This window comes from Acanthochromis polyacanthus, chromosome 7, assembly GCF_021347895.1.
Source record: "Acanthochromis polyacanthus isolate Apoly-LR-REF ecotype Palm Island chromosome 7, KAUST_Apoly_ChrSc, whole genome shotgun sequence".
NCBI lineage: Eukaryota > Metazoa > Chordata > Actinopteri > Pomacentridae > Acanthochromis > Acanthochromis polyacanthus.
The window spans coordinates 18,297,626-18,312,641 of NC_067119.1; the positions used below are offsets into that span (position 1 = coordinate 18,297,626).

The 15,016-nt window shown below is 39.3% G+C and overlaps 1 protein-coding gene across 4 annotated transcripts in view; it reads left to right on the forward strand.

The window, feature by feature from the left end:
- The window catches only part of pdlim5a (PDZ and LIM domain 5a), a 70,829-nt gene that overhangs the window by 37,057 nt on the left and 18,756 nt on the right, over positions 1-15,016 (forward strand). For 2 of the 4 annotated variants that reach the window (XM_051951155.1, XM_051951154.1), the window contains exons 4-7: positions 880-919; positions 2,009-2,436; positions 8,709-8,881; positions 9,043-9,079. In XM_051951155.1, the coding sequence (XP_051807115.1) occupies positions 880-919; positions 2,009-2,436; positions 8,709-8,881; positions 9,043-9,079 (678 nt within the window). Of the gene's footprint in view, positions 1-879; positions 920-2,008; positions 2,437-7,059; positions 7,086-8,159; positions 8,181-8,309; positions 8,328-8,708; positions 8,882-9,042; positions 9,080-15,016 lie in introns of all 4 variants that reach the window. The other 2 variants (XM_022211237.2, XM_022211238.2) reach the window with 2 other exon arrangements.

Here is a 15,016-nt window from a genome sequence, read left to right on the forward strand (position 1 = left end):
TTTACATGTTTTCAGTTACTGCACAGTTTACTTAACCTTTAATTCATGTTAACTCCTATTTTTTTTTTCCCTTTCATGTCATTGCCAATCAGGTTTTGAAGCACAGAACAACCACTTGAGCTACATTCATTTGGTTTATGTGTGTTTACTGGTGGCACTGAGGGAAATTATTTATTTGAATAATTAATACGCAACAGTTTTTCCATAAATACGGCTTCATCCTGTTGCACTGCTATCATCTTAAACCGTGCAAGTCAGCAAAAACTCCGTCAACAGATGAAAAGTGATCTCAGTACAATTCATGTTAGGATGACGTGCTAAGCCAATATCACCCTGTGAGTAAATTTAAAAATGAAAGGAGTCACAGGCATGTTCCTCAGATGACCTTTAGGGCAGATCATGGCTCAAAGAGGCATTAAGAGTATCAAACACCAAGAGTATCGGATTGATACTCTTTTATAGACTAAAAACAGCTGCCTTCAAAAGTACACATGCATCATAAGAGACCACAGTTTTCAGCTCCACCAACTCAAGTTTCTTTGTTAGGCCCACAAACACACTGAGACTCTTGGATTCTGTCATCACTGATGACAGAAGCCTCTCCATGTCGGTTTCTATGCTGAGGACTCGTGTTTAGTCGTAATTCACCGTAACCACATTCTTTCTGAACCTCAGCGAGATCTGAAAATTTGACAGTATGGTCTTAGCAGCTTGAAAGGCTCTATAAATATCAGCGAACACTTTGGAAGAGCCTGTGTAATTTTACCCACATGGTGTTGGCTGGCAGTGACCATTTTTCAAATGAAATACTGAAATGAAAAAGAATTGTGTTGTGCAACTGTAACTCAGGCAATTTTTCTTCCTTCTCCTTCTTTCCAGAGCCCCCAGTGTTCCTAAACCTCCTCCTGTGGCACCAAAGGTATTGTAAAATTACTGACAGTTTATCCCATTGTGCAAATCACAAAATTTCACTGTTTAAATAAGGCGAGGCATGCCAGGGGATAAATTTAGATTCTGGCTGGATAGACAGATTTCATGATATTATGTTTCTAATAAAATATTGTGGTGACTTAAATGACTGATTTTTTTTAAATCTAAAATTGTCATATTTTAATTCATGATAGACAAAAAGAAGCACAAAATTACCTGCCATGCCATGTTCCAGTGCTTTGAAGACTGCTTTTTTAGTAATTACACCCCTCTGAAACAATGCCATACAAACATTTTGTTGCATGATAACCACCCTTGTCTTGATTATTTTTTTACATTTATGTTTAATTGTGAAATACAGTGAAGTATACTGATGCCTCCCAATTCCCAAATCAATCAGAGAGCACATCTTCAAGTAACGTGTTCAAAGTATAATACTTTGGCAACTTCTATTGGACAAATCCATTAAACAGAACCATAGACTGTATATATAGTGGACGTAGCATCTGGCTCCAGAATTGAAGCAAACCCGGAAGTGTCAAAAACTTGCAATATCACGCCGTCCGCTAGGGTTGGCTCCAAAAAGCTTTTGCTCCATAGACCCCAATTCATTTTTGGAAAAAATAAAATTTGATAGACTGATGTTCTACAGCTCAGGATTTTTTTCCCGTTAGTTTTCATGGTCAAAATGAGAGATCAGGTGGCCGATCTTAAAATAAATCAATACTGAATTTTAAATAAATCGTTAAAGTTGGCGGAGCCAGGGGGCGTGGCTATACTTGATGGACAGCAACAGAAGCCTCTGCGGTAAAACGTGGGCGGGATAAGAGAGTCCTCAGCCAATCCTGCCCCTAGTTGCTCCCCGGTCCAGTCTGTTTGATGACGCTTTTTATGTCACTGGCTCCAAAAAATCCAAAACGGCGACCAGGAAGTAGCCAAATCCGGGCTTCATTTTCTTGGCGTTGAAACCAACAAGTGACGTCACGGTTAGTTTACGCCTGAACAGAACAAGGGAGATATCAGTATAATGTGTGCTTTGATGTGATTGTTTTTGCATGCTCTTCTCTCACACCGGTAGGGCGACAGATCAGACATCATAAAACCAGTCGCCATCACCCATCCTCCACCCCATCCTCACCTCCACACCTCCACTCACTCCACTGCCCCCTACAACAAGCCCCCCAGACCTTTCGGGGGCTACACCGCAGAGAATGACCACCTTCCTCCCTCACTGTCCTCTTTTGCCACATTCATCCCATCCCCATCCTCGGCCTTCACACCTGCCTCCTCCTCCCACTCCAGTCCTCCTCCTCCTCTTTCTCCACCTCCTATCTCTTATCCATCCTCTGCCTCCTCCTCCCCCCCTGTCCTCGTCCCGCCTCAGCCGTCGGTGTATAACACACCAATCAACCTCTACTCCACTGAGAATGCGTGTGAGGTGGCCATGGGGCAGAGGCGGGGCCTGTTGGAGAGTCAGGGTGGAGCCCTGGCCCTGCAGTTTAATGGGTGAGTGGCGGCCTTGAGGAACCAGTCAGATGAATGAATCAATTCTTGGCTCTTTCTCGTTTTCCCCAGCTTTCCTCATGGGAGGTAAAATCCTGTCCGTTTTCTTGTTTTCTTTGCTGGTAGTATTGTACATCTAGTTCATATTGGTGTCTGTTTTGTGTCAGATGATGATTTTCTCACAAATTCAAATCAAAATGCATATTGCTTGTCTCAGAGGAGAGGAAAGCTCAGAATGAACTATATTAGTGTTACCTATTGAAGTTTATATCAGACCAGTGTATAGTTTACAAAAAATAAAATTCTATCATTATTTACAAATATTGGTGAAAAGTTTTGTCAAGCCTTTTTTTTTCAACAAAAAATTGTCCTCTGATTGTGCCTGCCAAACTATGAAATCTTGGAAAGGATTTGTAGAATTCTTCCACATCATTAAATCAGACCCAAATGTTTGGTGGAGTTTTTTTTAGAAGAAGAAAATAAAGCAACAAAATACTGTACTCTGCACCCACCAGTGGCCTCAGTTTCCAGCAGTGTGCAGCTAGTTTGGTTTTTAAGGAGAAAAAAAAGACAAAAAGACTATGTAGCCAAACAGAAATACCATCAGCTGGGCATTATATGTTATCTTAAAGGATTTAAGCTACAAGTCTGGAAACACTGATGAAAAAGCAAACTGAAGTGGGTCATTACACTATTTGTTTACTGTTGGACTTGTGATGGAACATTTTATACGGAACATTTAATAGCTGCGTTCTTGTGATGGAAAAAGGGAGAATTGATGGACTTTAAATGAGCCTTTGGAATTCTCTAAAAATACTTGAACATGCCTGTGAAACATAACAACTCAACAAACACAAAACCCCAAACATGATGAGTCTCTTTACCTCATCTGTTGCATTTAAAGAGAACCATTTCTGGCAAAAAACTTGGTCCTGGTCTAAGACATGGGTTCTCTCTGCCTCTGTTTCCTCTATTTTTCTTTCACCATCTCTGTCAATTCATCACATTTAACCATTCCCTTATCCTTCACACTCAGACTACCAGTTTATAACCCCCCCATCTTTTTCCTACTCAACCGTAACTCTCCTCTCTCAAGAGACGTAGTGAGTATAACTATGCTATGATGTTATGACTAGGTTGTGTATATATAGAATGCATTGGTTACTTGAGCTGTGTGGCATTCTATTTGCTCTTGTAGCAAATCAGTCACTCAGTAAAGGTTTTAGTCTTGAATCCATGTAGATTTATGCAAACACTATGCCTCTTCAGTGACTAACTTCTTCATTGGTCCAGCCTGTTCCACTTGTCCTCTCATGTTTGTCAGTGATTAGTCTTCTGCACAGATACTTTTGATTTATTTCACTCACCATACCAAATGGATGGAATATACCCCTTCTCTGACTCATAATTTCTCCGTTCATTTCTATATTATCCTCTCCCTGCACTTTTGAAAGTGCTCATTGGTTTCTCTTTCTGTGGGACTCAGCAGACAGCAGTTGTCTGCACAATATAATCTTACACCATGCAGTTGTGCGCACACACACAGACATGCAAGCTGCATTTTTAGTTGGGTACATAGTCTTCCCCAAGTGTCACAGATGACTTTTAATTGCATAAACATACTTTAATAAAGCTTTAACCTGATCTTTAATGTAATTAGTATGGTTTTGTGACTTACTTTCATCACCTAACACTCTGAATCTCAAACAATTTTCTGGCCTTTTTTCCATGTTTTTGCTCAATGTGTCATTTTTCACTCCAATATAAAGTCATGCAAATCTGTGGAAACAGCATAATAATGAGTAAACACAGAGAGAACTTAAAATATGTTTTTAAATCAGCACAGGGAAGTCGTAATGTAAGTCATTAAACAAAGCATAATATATTTAACTTGCAAAAATCTAAAATACCTGCAATCAACTTGTACAGCATTTTTCCAGGTGCCTACAGATATTACCACACTTGAAAAATAAAGGTGACTCTGCCATAGATATTTTACAATTTCTGTTTTTAATTCATACTTGTCTCCTATTAGTTCTGTGTAAACACTGCCTGCAGTTCTACCAAAAAATCCCTGAATTTTTGTACATGACTGTGGGTTGCTAACCTGGCAATAGCCAGATTAATAATTGTGTAGTACTTGATAGTACTCCACAATATCAATCTGGGACTGCTCCATGTAAATCCGTTTGGAGGAAAGAGGCACGGATTGGACAATGCAACAGTATGTCCCGCCTCTGACAGGTTCGTTTTTAGCCAATCGCGGGATCTTCACAACGAGCGGAGCCAATTGGTAGATTAAACTCTTACCAAAACCCATAGGTAAAAAAGCACAAACATCTTTACCATCCAGAAATGCGCAAAGCGCCTCTCGTTGTTCTTCCTTCAAAGAAGCGATAGGAGATTCGGCTAAAACTGACTTAATAGCAGCATCTACACGATCGTTGTCCTCCGTTGCCATGTTTGTTTTGATCTACTGGCGCTTGGTGTCATCTTCACACCCGGATATCCCGCCCCACACACGAATACTGCTGCGTGATTGGCCCGTGCCAACTTGGCTCTGTACGAACAGTGAATGCGGGAGCGGAGCAAGATGGTTTCTTGAGAGATTTGTGAACTCACAAATATCGTGAGAAATCAACTTGCTGGCAAGGTTAGTGGGTTGCAGCTGAGTCACTAATGAAGTCTCGTTCGCACGGTCAGGAACAAAAAAAATTCGACGCACTGCTTAAACTTTGTATTAAATGTCTCGATTTTATGCTTTGATTTGGTGACCTTTCCCAGCATAACATGTCACAAATGAGTAGTTCAACTGCCATCAGAAACTTTAAAATCTGACGTTTCTCTCCGTACAGTTTCTGACTCCAGTAAATGATGCAGTTTTGGCAGTTTTGTACAGACGACATGCAGAACAATTCTGCTCTCAGGTTTTGGAGTTCATAGTTTTAAATATTTTGATTTGCTTATGTTCCCAGTGATAAACTAATAAACTATTACAGTAATTGTTTCTGTCACTCTGTATACATATACAGTAGGTACGGAAAGTATTCAGACCCCTTGAAATCTTTCACTCTCTGTGTCATTGCAGCCATTTGCCAAAATCAAAAAAGTTCATTTTATTTCTCATTAATGTACACTCAGCACCCCATCTTGACAGAAAAAAAACAGAAATGTAGAATTTTTTTTGCAGATTTATTAAAAAAGAAAAACTGAAATACCACATGGTCAGAAGTATTCAGACCCTGTGCTCAGTATTGAGTAGAAGCACCCTTTTCAGCTAGTACAGCCATGAGTCTTCTTGGGAATGACACAACAAGTTTTTCACACCTGGATTTGGGGATCCTCTGCCATTCTTCCTTGCAGATCCTCTCCAGTTCTGTCAGGTTGGATGGTGAACGTTGGTGGACAGCCATTTTGAGGTCTCTCCAGAGATGCTCAATTGGGTTTAGGTCAGGGCTCTGGCTGGGCCAGTCAAGAATGGTCACAGAGTTGTTCTGAAGCCACTCCTTTGTTATTTTAGCTGTGTGCTTAGGGTCATCTTTGGATTCTTCTTTACCTCTCTCACCAAGGCTCTTCTCCCACCATTGCTCAGTTTGACTGGACGGCCAGGTCTAGGAAGAGTTGTGGTTGTCCCAAACTTCTTTCATTTGAGGATTATGGAGGCCACTGTGCTCTTAGGAACCTTGAATGCTGCAGAAATTCTTTTGTAGCCTTTGCCAGATCTGTGCCTTGCCACAATTCTGTCTCTGAGCTCCTTGGGCAGTTCCTTCCACCTCATGATTCTCATTTGCTCTGACATGCACTGTGAGCTGTAAGGTCTTATATAGACAGGTGTGTGCCTTTCCTAATCAAGTCCAGTCAGTTTAATTAAACACAGCTGGACTCCAAAAAAGAAGCAGAACCATCTCGAGGAGGATCAGAAGAAATGGACAGCATGTGAGTTAAATATGAATGTCGCTGCAAAGGGTCTGAATACTTCTGACCATGTGATATTTCAGTTTTTCTTTTTTAATAAATTTGCAAAACTTTCTACATTTGTTTTTTCTGTCAAGATGGGGTGCTGAGTGTACATTAATGAGAAAAAAAAAGAAATTTTTGGATTTTGGCAAATGGCTGCAATGACACAGAGAGTGAAAAATTTCAAGGGGTCTGAATACTTTCCATACCCACTGTATGTGGATCAACATGGATTCACTTTCACTGGTCAACAGTGAATAGAAATAGTTTTATATTGCAAAGACATTGTAATCAGTTATGGTCTGCTTACTAAGCAATGTGACCATTTAATGCTCTTTTCAAGAAATTTGGAAAGAGTCTAAAAAATTATATTTTATCTGAATTTTTCAGCATACTTTGCAGCAGATGTTTGTTTTTCCCAGTATTAGTGAATCAATTTACTTTATTCTGTTGTCCAGATACATACACACTGGTACTATGTGACAGCATGTGTGTCCATCCTTGCATCTTTCCATGCTTGTTTGCATGTCAGAAATGAACTATGTGGTTTGTTTCAGAGGGGAGTTTTGGATGATATGTGTCAGTGTTTTTTTTATTGTAAGACTTTATACATGTCAGTGTTTTCTGTCAATCTCTCTTTCTTTCAATACTTGTCTTTCTGCTTTCCAGACTGCAGCACCTCCAACAGTCACAAAGTTAGTCTGAAGCATGTCAAATTATACTGTTATGTTCACGTTTCTCTGTGCATGCATTTACCTACTCACATTGAAGTTTTTCTTTTTTGTTTACAATAGATGTGCCTTCTTAGGATTTAAGGCCGCCTGTAGTTACTAGTTAGTAAAATATTCTTTGTCACAATCTAACAAGATTCTTACAATTATGTTCCATTCATTTTAATGTTTACATTATATATAAACTATAGCAGTGGAGCACACATGCACATTTAGTTAATTAAAACCAGTCCAAATTTTGCTATGTAATACAATTTCTTGTATTTATTTTAATCTAAATTGTTAATGTAAAGCCACAACCACACTCCTTCACACACGTATCATACTGTCAAACACTGTTTAACAGTAAGTGTGTGACAAGGCTCACATAGAGCTGTCAAGGCTGCCACGCTCACATAGCTGCTGCTATAACAAGAATGTGTTGAGAGACACTCATAAATCAGCCCATTCAATGTGCTAGGTGAATTTGTCGATGGCAGTGTATTTATAGGTGATTTACTGACAGCAGTGCCTGGGAAATCTTTAATGCCTCAGTGTGTGTGTGTGTGTGTGTGTGTGTGTGTGTGTATGTGTATATTTGTCCTGAGAGTTGATTTATTGACAACCAATTAGTAACAGGCCTGTCAACACTCTGTTGTCAAGGAAGACTGTGGTTGTGCACACGTCTGCTGCGTTCACACAAACACAAACTGCACTAATTGAATTAGAAACATGCTTCTCTCAAAAAGTGGATGTTTCTCAGTGTTATTTGAATTGAAACAAACACTTGAATGTTCATAGTTTCCAAAATGATGAATGACTTTCCCTTTATACAATTTCAGGCAGTCCAAAAGCACCACCATGTGGTTGAAAATAGAACTGACTCATTCTTTTCCTCAATTTGATGGATTGTTTGATTTAGTGTTGTGCATGCACTGACAGTTTTTTTTGGTCAAATTTATTCCATAAATTTTTGTTCCCTCTTTAATCACTAACATTCCCTTTAATTAATTTCTCTCAAGTAAACACATTTTTCTTCTTTCTTTACCTTTCCTTCAGTGGACCTCAAAGTATTTTGAAGTAAGTCGTTTCCCAAATCCACTGTCTCCTTTTGACTGTGAATATTCAGTTTTTTGTTCCCCTGCCTTCAGTTCATTTTTTTTGGTCTATTTTCTTCTGTCCTACTTGTCCCTGTCGTTGGTTTTCCAGAAAACCCCAGGCACCAAGGTATCAGATTGTTTTAGACTTACAGACTAAGTACATTTTACAAAGTGGGGTGTGACCTTTACCTTTGCAATTGTGTAATATGCACAAATTGTAGGTGGTTAGTATTACACTATGCTGTTTTGTCATCTCATATAACTTGCAATCATCTAACAATTTTATTTACTCACTGTAATTGAATTAGTGCGTGATAAATAATATTAATACATGTGTTGGGTAATAATTTATATTCCTTGATTAAAAGTACGTAGAAAAAAAGCCCAGCATGCTTTCGCTTCATAACACAATATCGGTCTCATTAGTTTTAGTCTATGGTACTATGATTGCTAATTACTGCCATGTTTCCTAAAACTGTCCATTCATGCCTTTCATGTTAATCGTCAGAGCTCCCAGGAAGCACATTGTGGATACAGACATCCATTTTTACCACGTGCCCACTCATGCTGATGCCAGCAGACAGCGCATCATGGAGGACACAGAGGACTGGCGTCCACGAACAGGCACCACTCAGTCCAAATCCTTCAAGATTCTCGCTCAGATCACCGGCACTGAGAACGGTACGTTACTGACTGAAGTACACAGAGTGACTGAGAGTCATTACAGATAATCCACATCATTTTAGCTAATGAACTATTGATTAAACCTGAGAATAATACTGCTGTAAGGCCACAATATTTTTAGAGAGCACTTATTAATAGGTCTGGTCTTTCTCTTGCAGTTCAAAATGAAGAAGCTGACACAGCCAAGAAGACAAAGTAAGTGCATGACAATGGAAATGCTTCCATTTTGTTTGTTTACATGATTTTTGATGATTTGTGTGAGGTAACAATGCATATCCCAGAAAATCTAATCTGTTCAATAGATTTCCAAAGTGGTGTTTTGTTTAACCCGCTCAGTCGAATGTCGCTAACATGTACAAGCTACATTTATGAAAATTAGAAAATCTGACTCTAAACCATTGTGGCACAGTTCTGGCAGTCATATAGATGCTGTGTGGGCTCTTCCTGTCTAGACAGCAGAGAATGGATCAAATTTGATCCATTAACTCAAAAACCAGACCTCTGTGTCCTGCGCAGTACGTCAAATCCTGATTCCTCCAAAAGCTCAGAGCTCAAGCTCATACCTGATGGTTGATTTCAGACATATCAGTGGCTGAAAGCATTTCCATCTGTGTTTACCAATCACAGTGCATTTGAGGTGGTTTTCGTGCTCCATGGTTGTGGCTGTTTTGTGGGTGTGACAGCCTTGATGTGCTGCATGTTGTATAACCTGTGATTGTGTGGTTGGCAGTCATGGGCGCATTGTGGTCTTCTTCTCGTGTGACGTGATCCATTGGCTGTCCATTGCTCATGGTGGTTTGTGGTGACACGTGATCACTACGTGTTTGTGATCAATCATGTTAACATGCAAACATTCATGCCGACTGTGGGTGTTCGCTTGAGGCTTTATGATTAAATTAATTCATAATTTTCAGTCTCTACTGACCTTGATTCATGGTTTGCATTTGGACATGATAAAGATGAACTCTCTGGTTTGAATGTTACTTAAAGACTCTTTTATTCTTTGTGTAGATTTGGTCATTTTTTTCTGATGATGACAGAAAAACTGCTCATCTCCACCTCATCTAAATGTTTTCTATGTATCATCAGTCTTTTTCATTAGTAACCGCTCCTGTGTCATCACGCTTTCCTTGCAGCATGGCTTATCTCATAGTTGGGGAACTATTCTGCTTTTCCTAAATCTTTCTTTTGTTTCTCCTATGGTGTCCTTTTCTCTTCTTTTTCCTCTCCTTTTGCTCTCTTGTGCTGGATGACAGAGCGAACAAGAACACCACTCGGATGGTGATCGGCCCCAAGTACCATGAGCTGAGAGACTGGCACCACGAAGTGTCTGCTCGCACCCTCAATGTCCAGTAGACTCTGTGTGTGTGTGTGTGTGTGTGTGTCTGTATGTGTGTTTGTGGGTGCGACTGGCGGTCTCTGTGTGTATGTATACAAATATATCAGTTCGGTGTTTGTTTATGAAACGGACTATTGAAGGGATAAAAGCTTGTGGATTTGGGGAGTAAAAGTCAATGAAAGCATACTGGAGTTGGAGCTTGCTGATGGAGTCTCTTTGTGTGGGCTTGTTGTTCACTGTTTGCATTGTGCAGGACCCTTGTAAGATTTTCATCCAGTAAATGTTGTTTATGTGCTCAGCCCACTTCGCTGATTCCAAACCTAAAGGTATGCTGTAGCAGAGTACACACACACTTTTTTTCCAGTGTGTTCCCTATTTTTCCTCATTTGCGCACAAATTTGAGTTTGAATAAAGTGCATTTGTACAGTATTTATATGCACACCTGGAATCATGACAGTGTAAGGTAGCAACTTGATATCAAAATCACCAAAGCATTAGAATCAGTTGTAAAGAGTCAAATAAAACTTGAAGAAAATATCTGAGTCATAGTAGATATATTATAACTCCCTGTGTGACATATTTTCAAGCATTGAATAGGTGAGCGACAAGAACTCAAAATCTTTCGGTTAAAAAAAGTGAGATCCTCAGGAATTTAAACAGGTCATCTGGACATTTTCAGTCACCACTCTATGAACCTCATTCTTCGCTACAGTGCTTATACAGATTTTACATTTGTTGTATCTGCATCTATGCCAGCTGTGATAGCAACGACATACAGGACTTCGTCCATGTTGATAATACAAATAGCAAAAGTTGGCCTTTTGAAAGTTGCAAAGACTTGAGTTTTGACTTGAGAGTTGGACACAAACCCAGTGTCCAACTCTGGGAGTCTGCTTTCATGCTAATGAGAGAGAGAAACATATAGGTAATGCATTCACAATACTGTTAGTCCCAAATGCTTTACACTAATGTTTTAATGTTGCTGCCTTCTGTGCCACTACTATTTTGCATTGCATTTGTGGGGAGGAATGTGGTTTGCAAGAGGGAGTCTGTTTCTATAATCACTGAAAATATCAAATCTGGCCTTGGTCTGCATGAGTGTGTGCCCAGTACATTATGTATGCTCCTTCATATCAATTGGATTGTCGTATAACTGTATGTTATTGAAGACACTTTCTAGAAGTGTTAAGCTTGTTTACATCTGTTGTGTCTACTAGCATCTGAACTACATATTTTATAAACACAGTATCTTGAAATACTGTACCGTCTGAAAAATTGGAAGAGATTTCAATTTGTCATGGATGAATGTACAGTATATATAAACCAATATATGCAATGCTACAGGGATGAAGCAATAGAGACTAGCTTGAGACATTTGTATGCTATAAGGTATATGCAAGTAAGCAGAGCTCTTTTCAGTGAGCAGGTTGTTTAGGATTGATTATGTGCAGCGTGACTGTAAAAATGCTATTTTGAGGACTTTGCTATGTAAAATATTCCCCCAGTGCCTTGGCATTTACTTCATCCCTATGTTTACTTACTGCACAATATTCTACACCAGATAGTTTTATTTTCTCTTTAGATTAGCGCCAGCATTTTGAAAAGAGCAGGAATCGAGAGGCTGAAATTTACTTTTTGTGTGTTTTAAGTTTGAGAAGTATATATTGTAGCTAATAAATTGATTGAGTTTTTTCTTGTTTCCCTTTTTTCTCTGTTTCTGGTGTCCATTTCTTTCTCCTCTTCTTCCTTAGTCCCTTATTTCTATCTTCTTCTACCTGTCTCACTGAATCTGAGACAAACAGTGGGGAGGTCAGGTATAAATCTTGACCTAAACATTTGACACTTTCTTTCACCTCTGCACTTTGGATTTTCCTTTAGTCATGATAGTCACTTTTAAAGCAGACAAAGAAAACAAAGAAACCAGTCACATAAAGGCTTTTCTCACCACCAAACTGACATCTTATAGTTTGTTGTGTAGAAACATGTAACAAAATAATCTGAACTAAAACTGGTTAATCTTAGACAGTTACAACTATAGAACTGACTTCACGAGTGAATTTCATGATGATTTTTTTTTACACTTTTCTTGACTCCACTAAAACAAACACCAACTTCAGTTTTAATTATGAATTCTGATCACACCAGTAATTGTATTCTCTGCTGTCTGTTATCTGCCAGTGACAGATCTCCAGCAAACCAATCCTCTGACCAAGTAGGTGTTGCAGTCATAATGTTCAATGGCCTGAATGATGAAAAAGCCATATCCCATCACACCAACCATCCACAGCCACAAGCAGAAGTTTCATCTGCCTATCAGCACTTGTCAGAGAGGAACTCTACAATCCAAAACCATGTTTCCAATCCTAACAACCTTTTTAAGACCCCAAATCAAGAGACTAATATAGCATCTACAACACACTTAGGCCTAGTTTCCATACCAGTGTTGTATTCAAATTCTGTTGACATGTTGTGTCAAATACACCCACCATCTAACTTGAACTGTCCATTAACTCAGATGCCAGTACCTACAACATATAATGCTTTAACTAGAAACCAAATGGCATCATCTTACACTTATAATCATAGCCTGTCAGATGCACAAAAGCCAAAAGACCCCTTCCTCGGTACATTATTTTTGCCAGCCCACATGCACCATTCTTTGCTTGAGCCAAGTCCTAGAGATACCCAGGTTCCAGCATCCCGTCTGCCTGTTTTTAGCATTTTACCTGCCCAAACTGCACTACTAAACTCCTCATATGGCAGCAGTCTAATTCAAAACCAGCCATCAGAGACTTCTTCTGATCCAGCTCCTGTCCATAGACCATCTGCTTCAGATAATACTCTTAGTGCTCCACCAAGAATTCAGCTGCTCACTGGTAAAAGGTACATTGAGCTTGGTGTGTTCTATTAAAACATGCTACGAGGCCAAAAAGATTTCAGTTGGAATCAAACTGATCTTTTCCCATTTTTGTCTTCTTTGCTGTTGTCCAGCAGTTCTCCCATGGCACCACTAGAGGACGACACCAACTCAGAAAATGTTGAGTTTAGTAACTGTCTGACTGGACATGATGGTGATGACCATAGAATAAATAACTCCTCTCCTGAGTGTCGAAAGACAGAGCAGTTTGATATTTCACCTCAACACAGGTGCTACACAACAATACTAACCCATGAAACAAACTTTTCAATCACAACTCATTTAGGAGAAATGCTTCAAGGATTTTTCCAATCTGTGTTGTCTGTCGTCTCTGTTCTCCCAGTTCTCAAGCCCAGCTCAACACTTGTCTATCGCATATATCAGTGCGTCATCCTGTTCACTCTACCAAACCTGTCAGGTACAAGGTTATGAAGATTTTCTGTCAGAAAATATTCAAATTTGTTCACCTTCATTCATTATTGATGAGGATGTAATGTCAACCTGCTGCACTTTAAAAAAAATGCTGGTTTCTTGTCAATATTTTATGTCTGGTGCATCAGACTTCTGCAATTGTCTTACAGTACATGGGTGTATATTGAGTGTGTGTGTCTTTATGAACAGCAAAGTGCTTCTGTCAAACCCTCTGGACTTCCTGCCCAGAGCAGCCCCCTGCCCCCCTCCCCTCACCCCCAGCACCCCAAGACAGCCTGAACATTCACAACACATTTGCAATGTGTGTTGTAATCCAGTGCATGAAAGGTAAATAGTGTGCTGGTGTAATGAGTGGTTTTGTGTGCTTCATCCTGAAAAATATTTATCATCATTTGAGAAGCTGGCTACAAAGCATTTTAGATTTTTTTTTCTTTGCTTGAAATATTAAATGAGACAGTTTTTTTAAAATGTGTTCGCTTGTCAATTGATTAATCAGTTGTTTTATGCTTACCGATCAATCAGTTAATCAACAAATCATTTCAGCTCTAGAGATTTTATTGTGTCACTGATACGTATGGTGGCACCATCAGGGGCCCAAAGGTTATTTTTTGATCTGGAATCCTATGGAAAGTTAATCAAGTCATAATGATTTCCTCCTCATCCTTTTGACTTTTTTCTTTTTCAATATGTCCTGACTTGGTCAGAAATGCGTATCAAAGCAATCGTTGGCCTCCTGAGAAGCAGGCAGTGTCTCAGTCCTTGCTGGATGCTCTGCTCATCTCTCCTGTCAAACAAGCGTCACTGCAATGCTTGAAGAAGAAGAAGAAGAAACAGCGTAGTGTCAGTGAGCTGCACCTGCCAAAGAACAAAAGGTAGACAAAGCAGACCTGGACCAAACATACTTCTACCAAACTGGTAAAAAATAATCTCGACTTAAATTGTTTTATTTCTAACTGAAAACTTTAGAAAACAGTGTTATATTATAATTATTGTTATTTGTGTTTAAAGTCTTTTATAAACAGTTTTGTCGAGGTCTGCACCTCTAAAAGAGTGATGTAGACATCTAATTTGCAAATAATACAATGTAACATGGAGAATCTTTTAACATTTTAAAGTGCATGCAGCTTCACAATAAAAACTCTCACCAACTAACTTCTTGGCAGCAACAAAGTAAAGTCTGACATCTACATGGAACACAGCTTTATGGTTGGAAACCTCATTATTCCACCTGCCTCCAGAGAAGAGTTAGGTTATTCAGTCTCATTATACAATAGTTTTGATAAATATTTTCTAAAAAGAAAATAATTTGCACAGTGACTTGGTGGTTAGCTCTTAAGCCTTGCAGCTAGAAGATCCCCAATTTGCATCCCGGCCTTCCCAAGATCTTCCTGCATGGTGTTTGCATGTTCTCCCTGTGCATGTGTGGGTTTTCTCCGGGTACTCC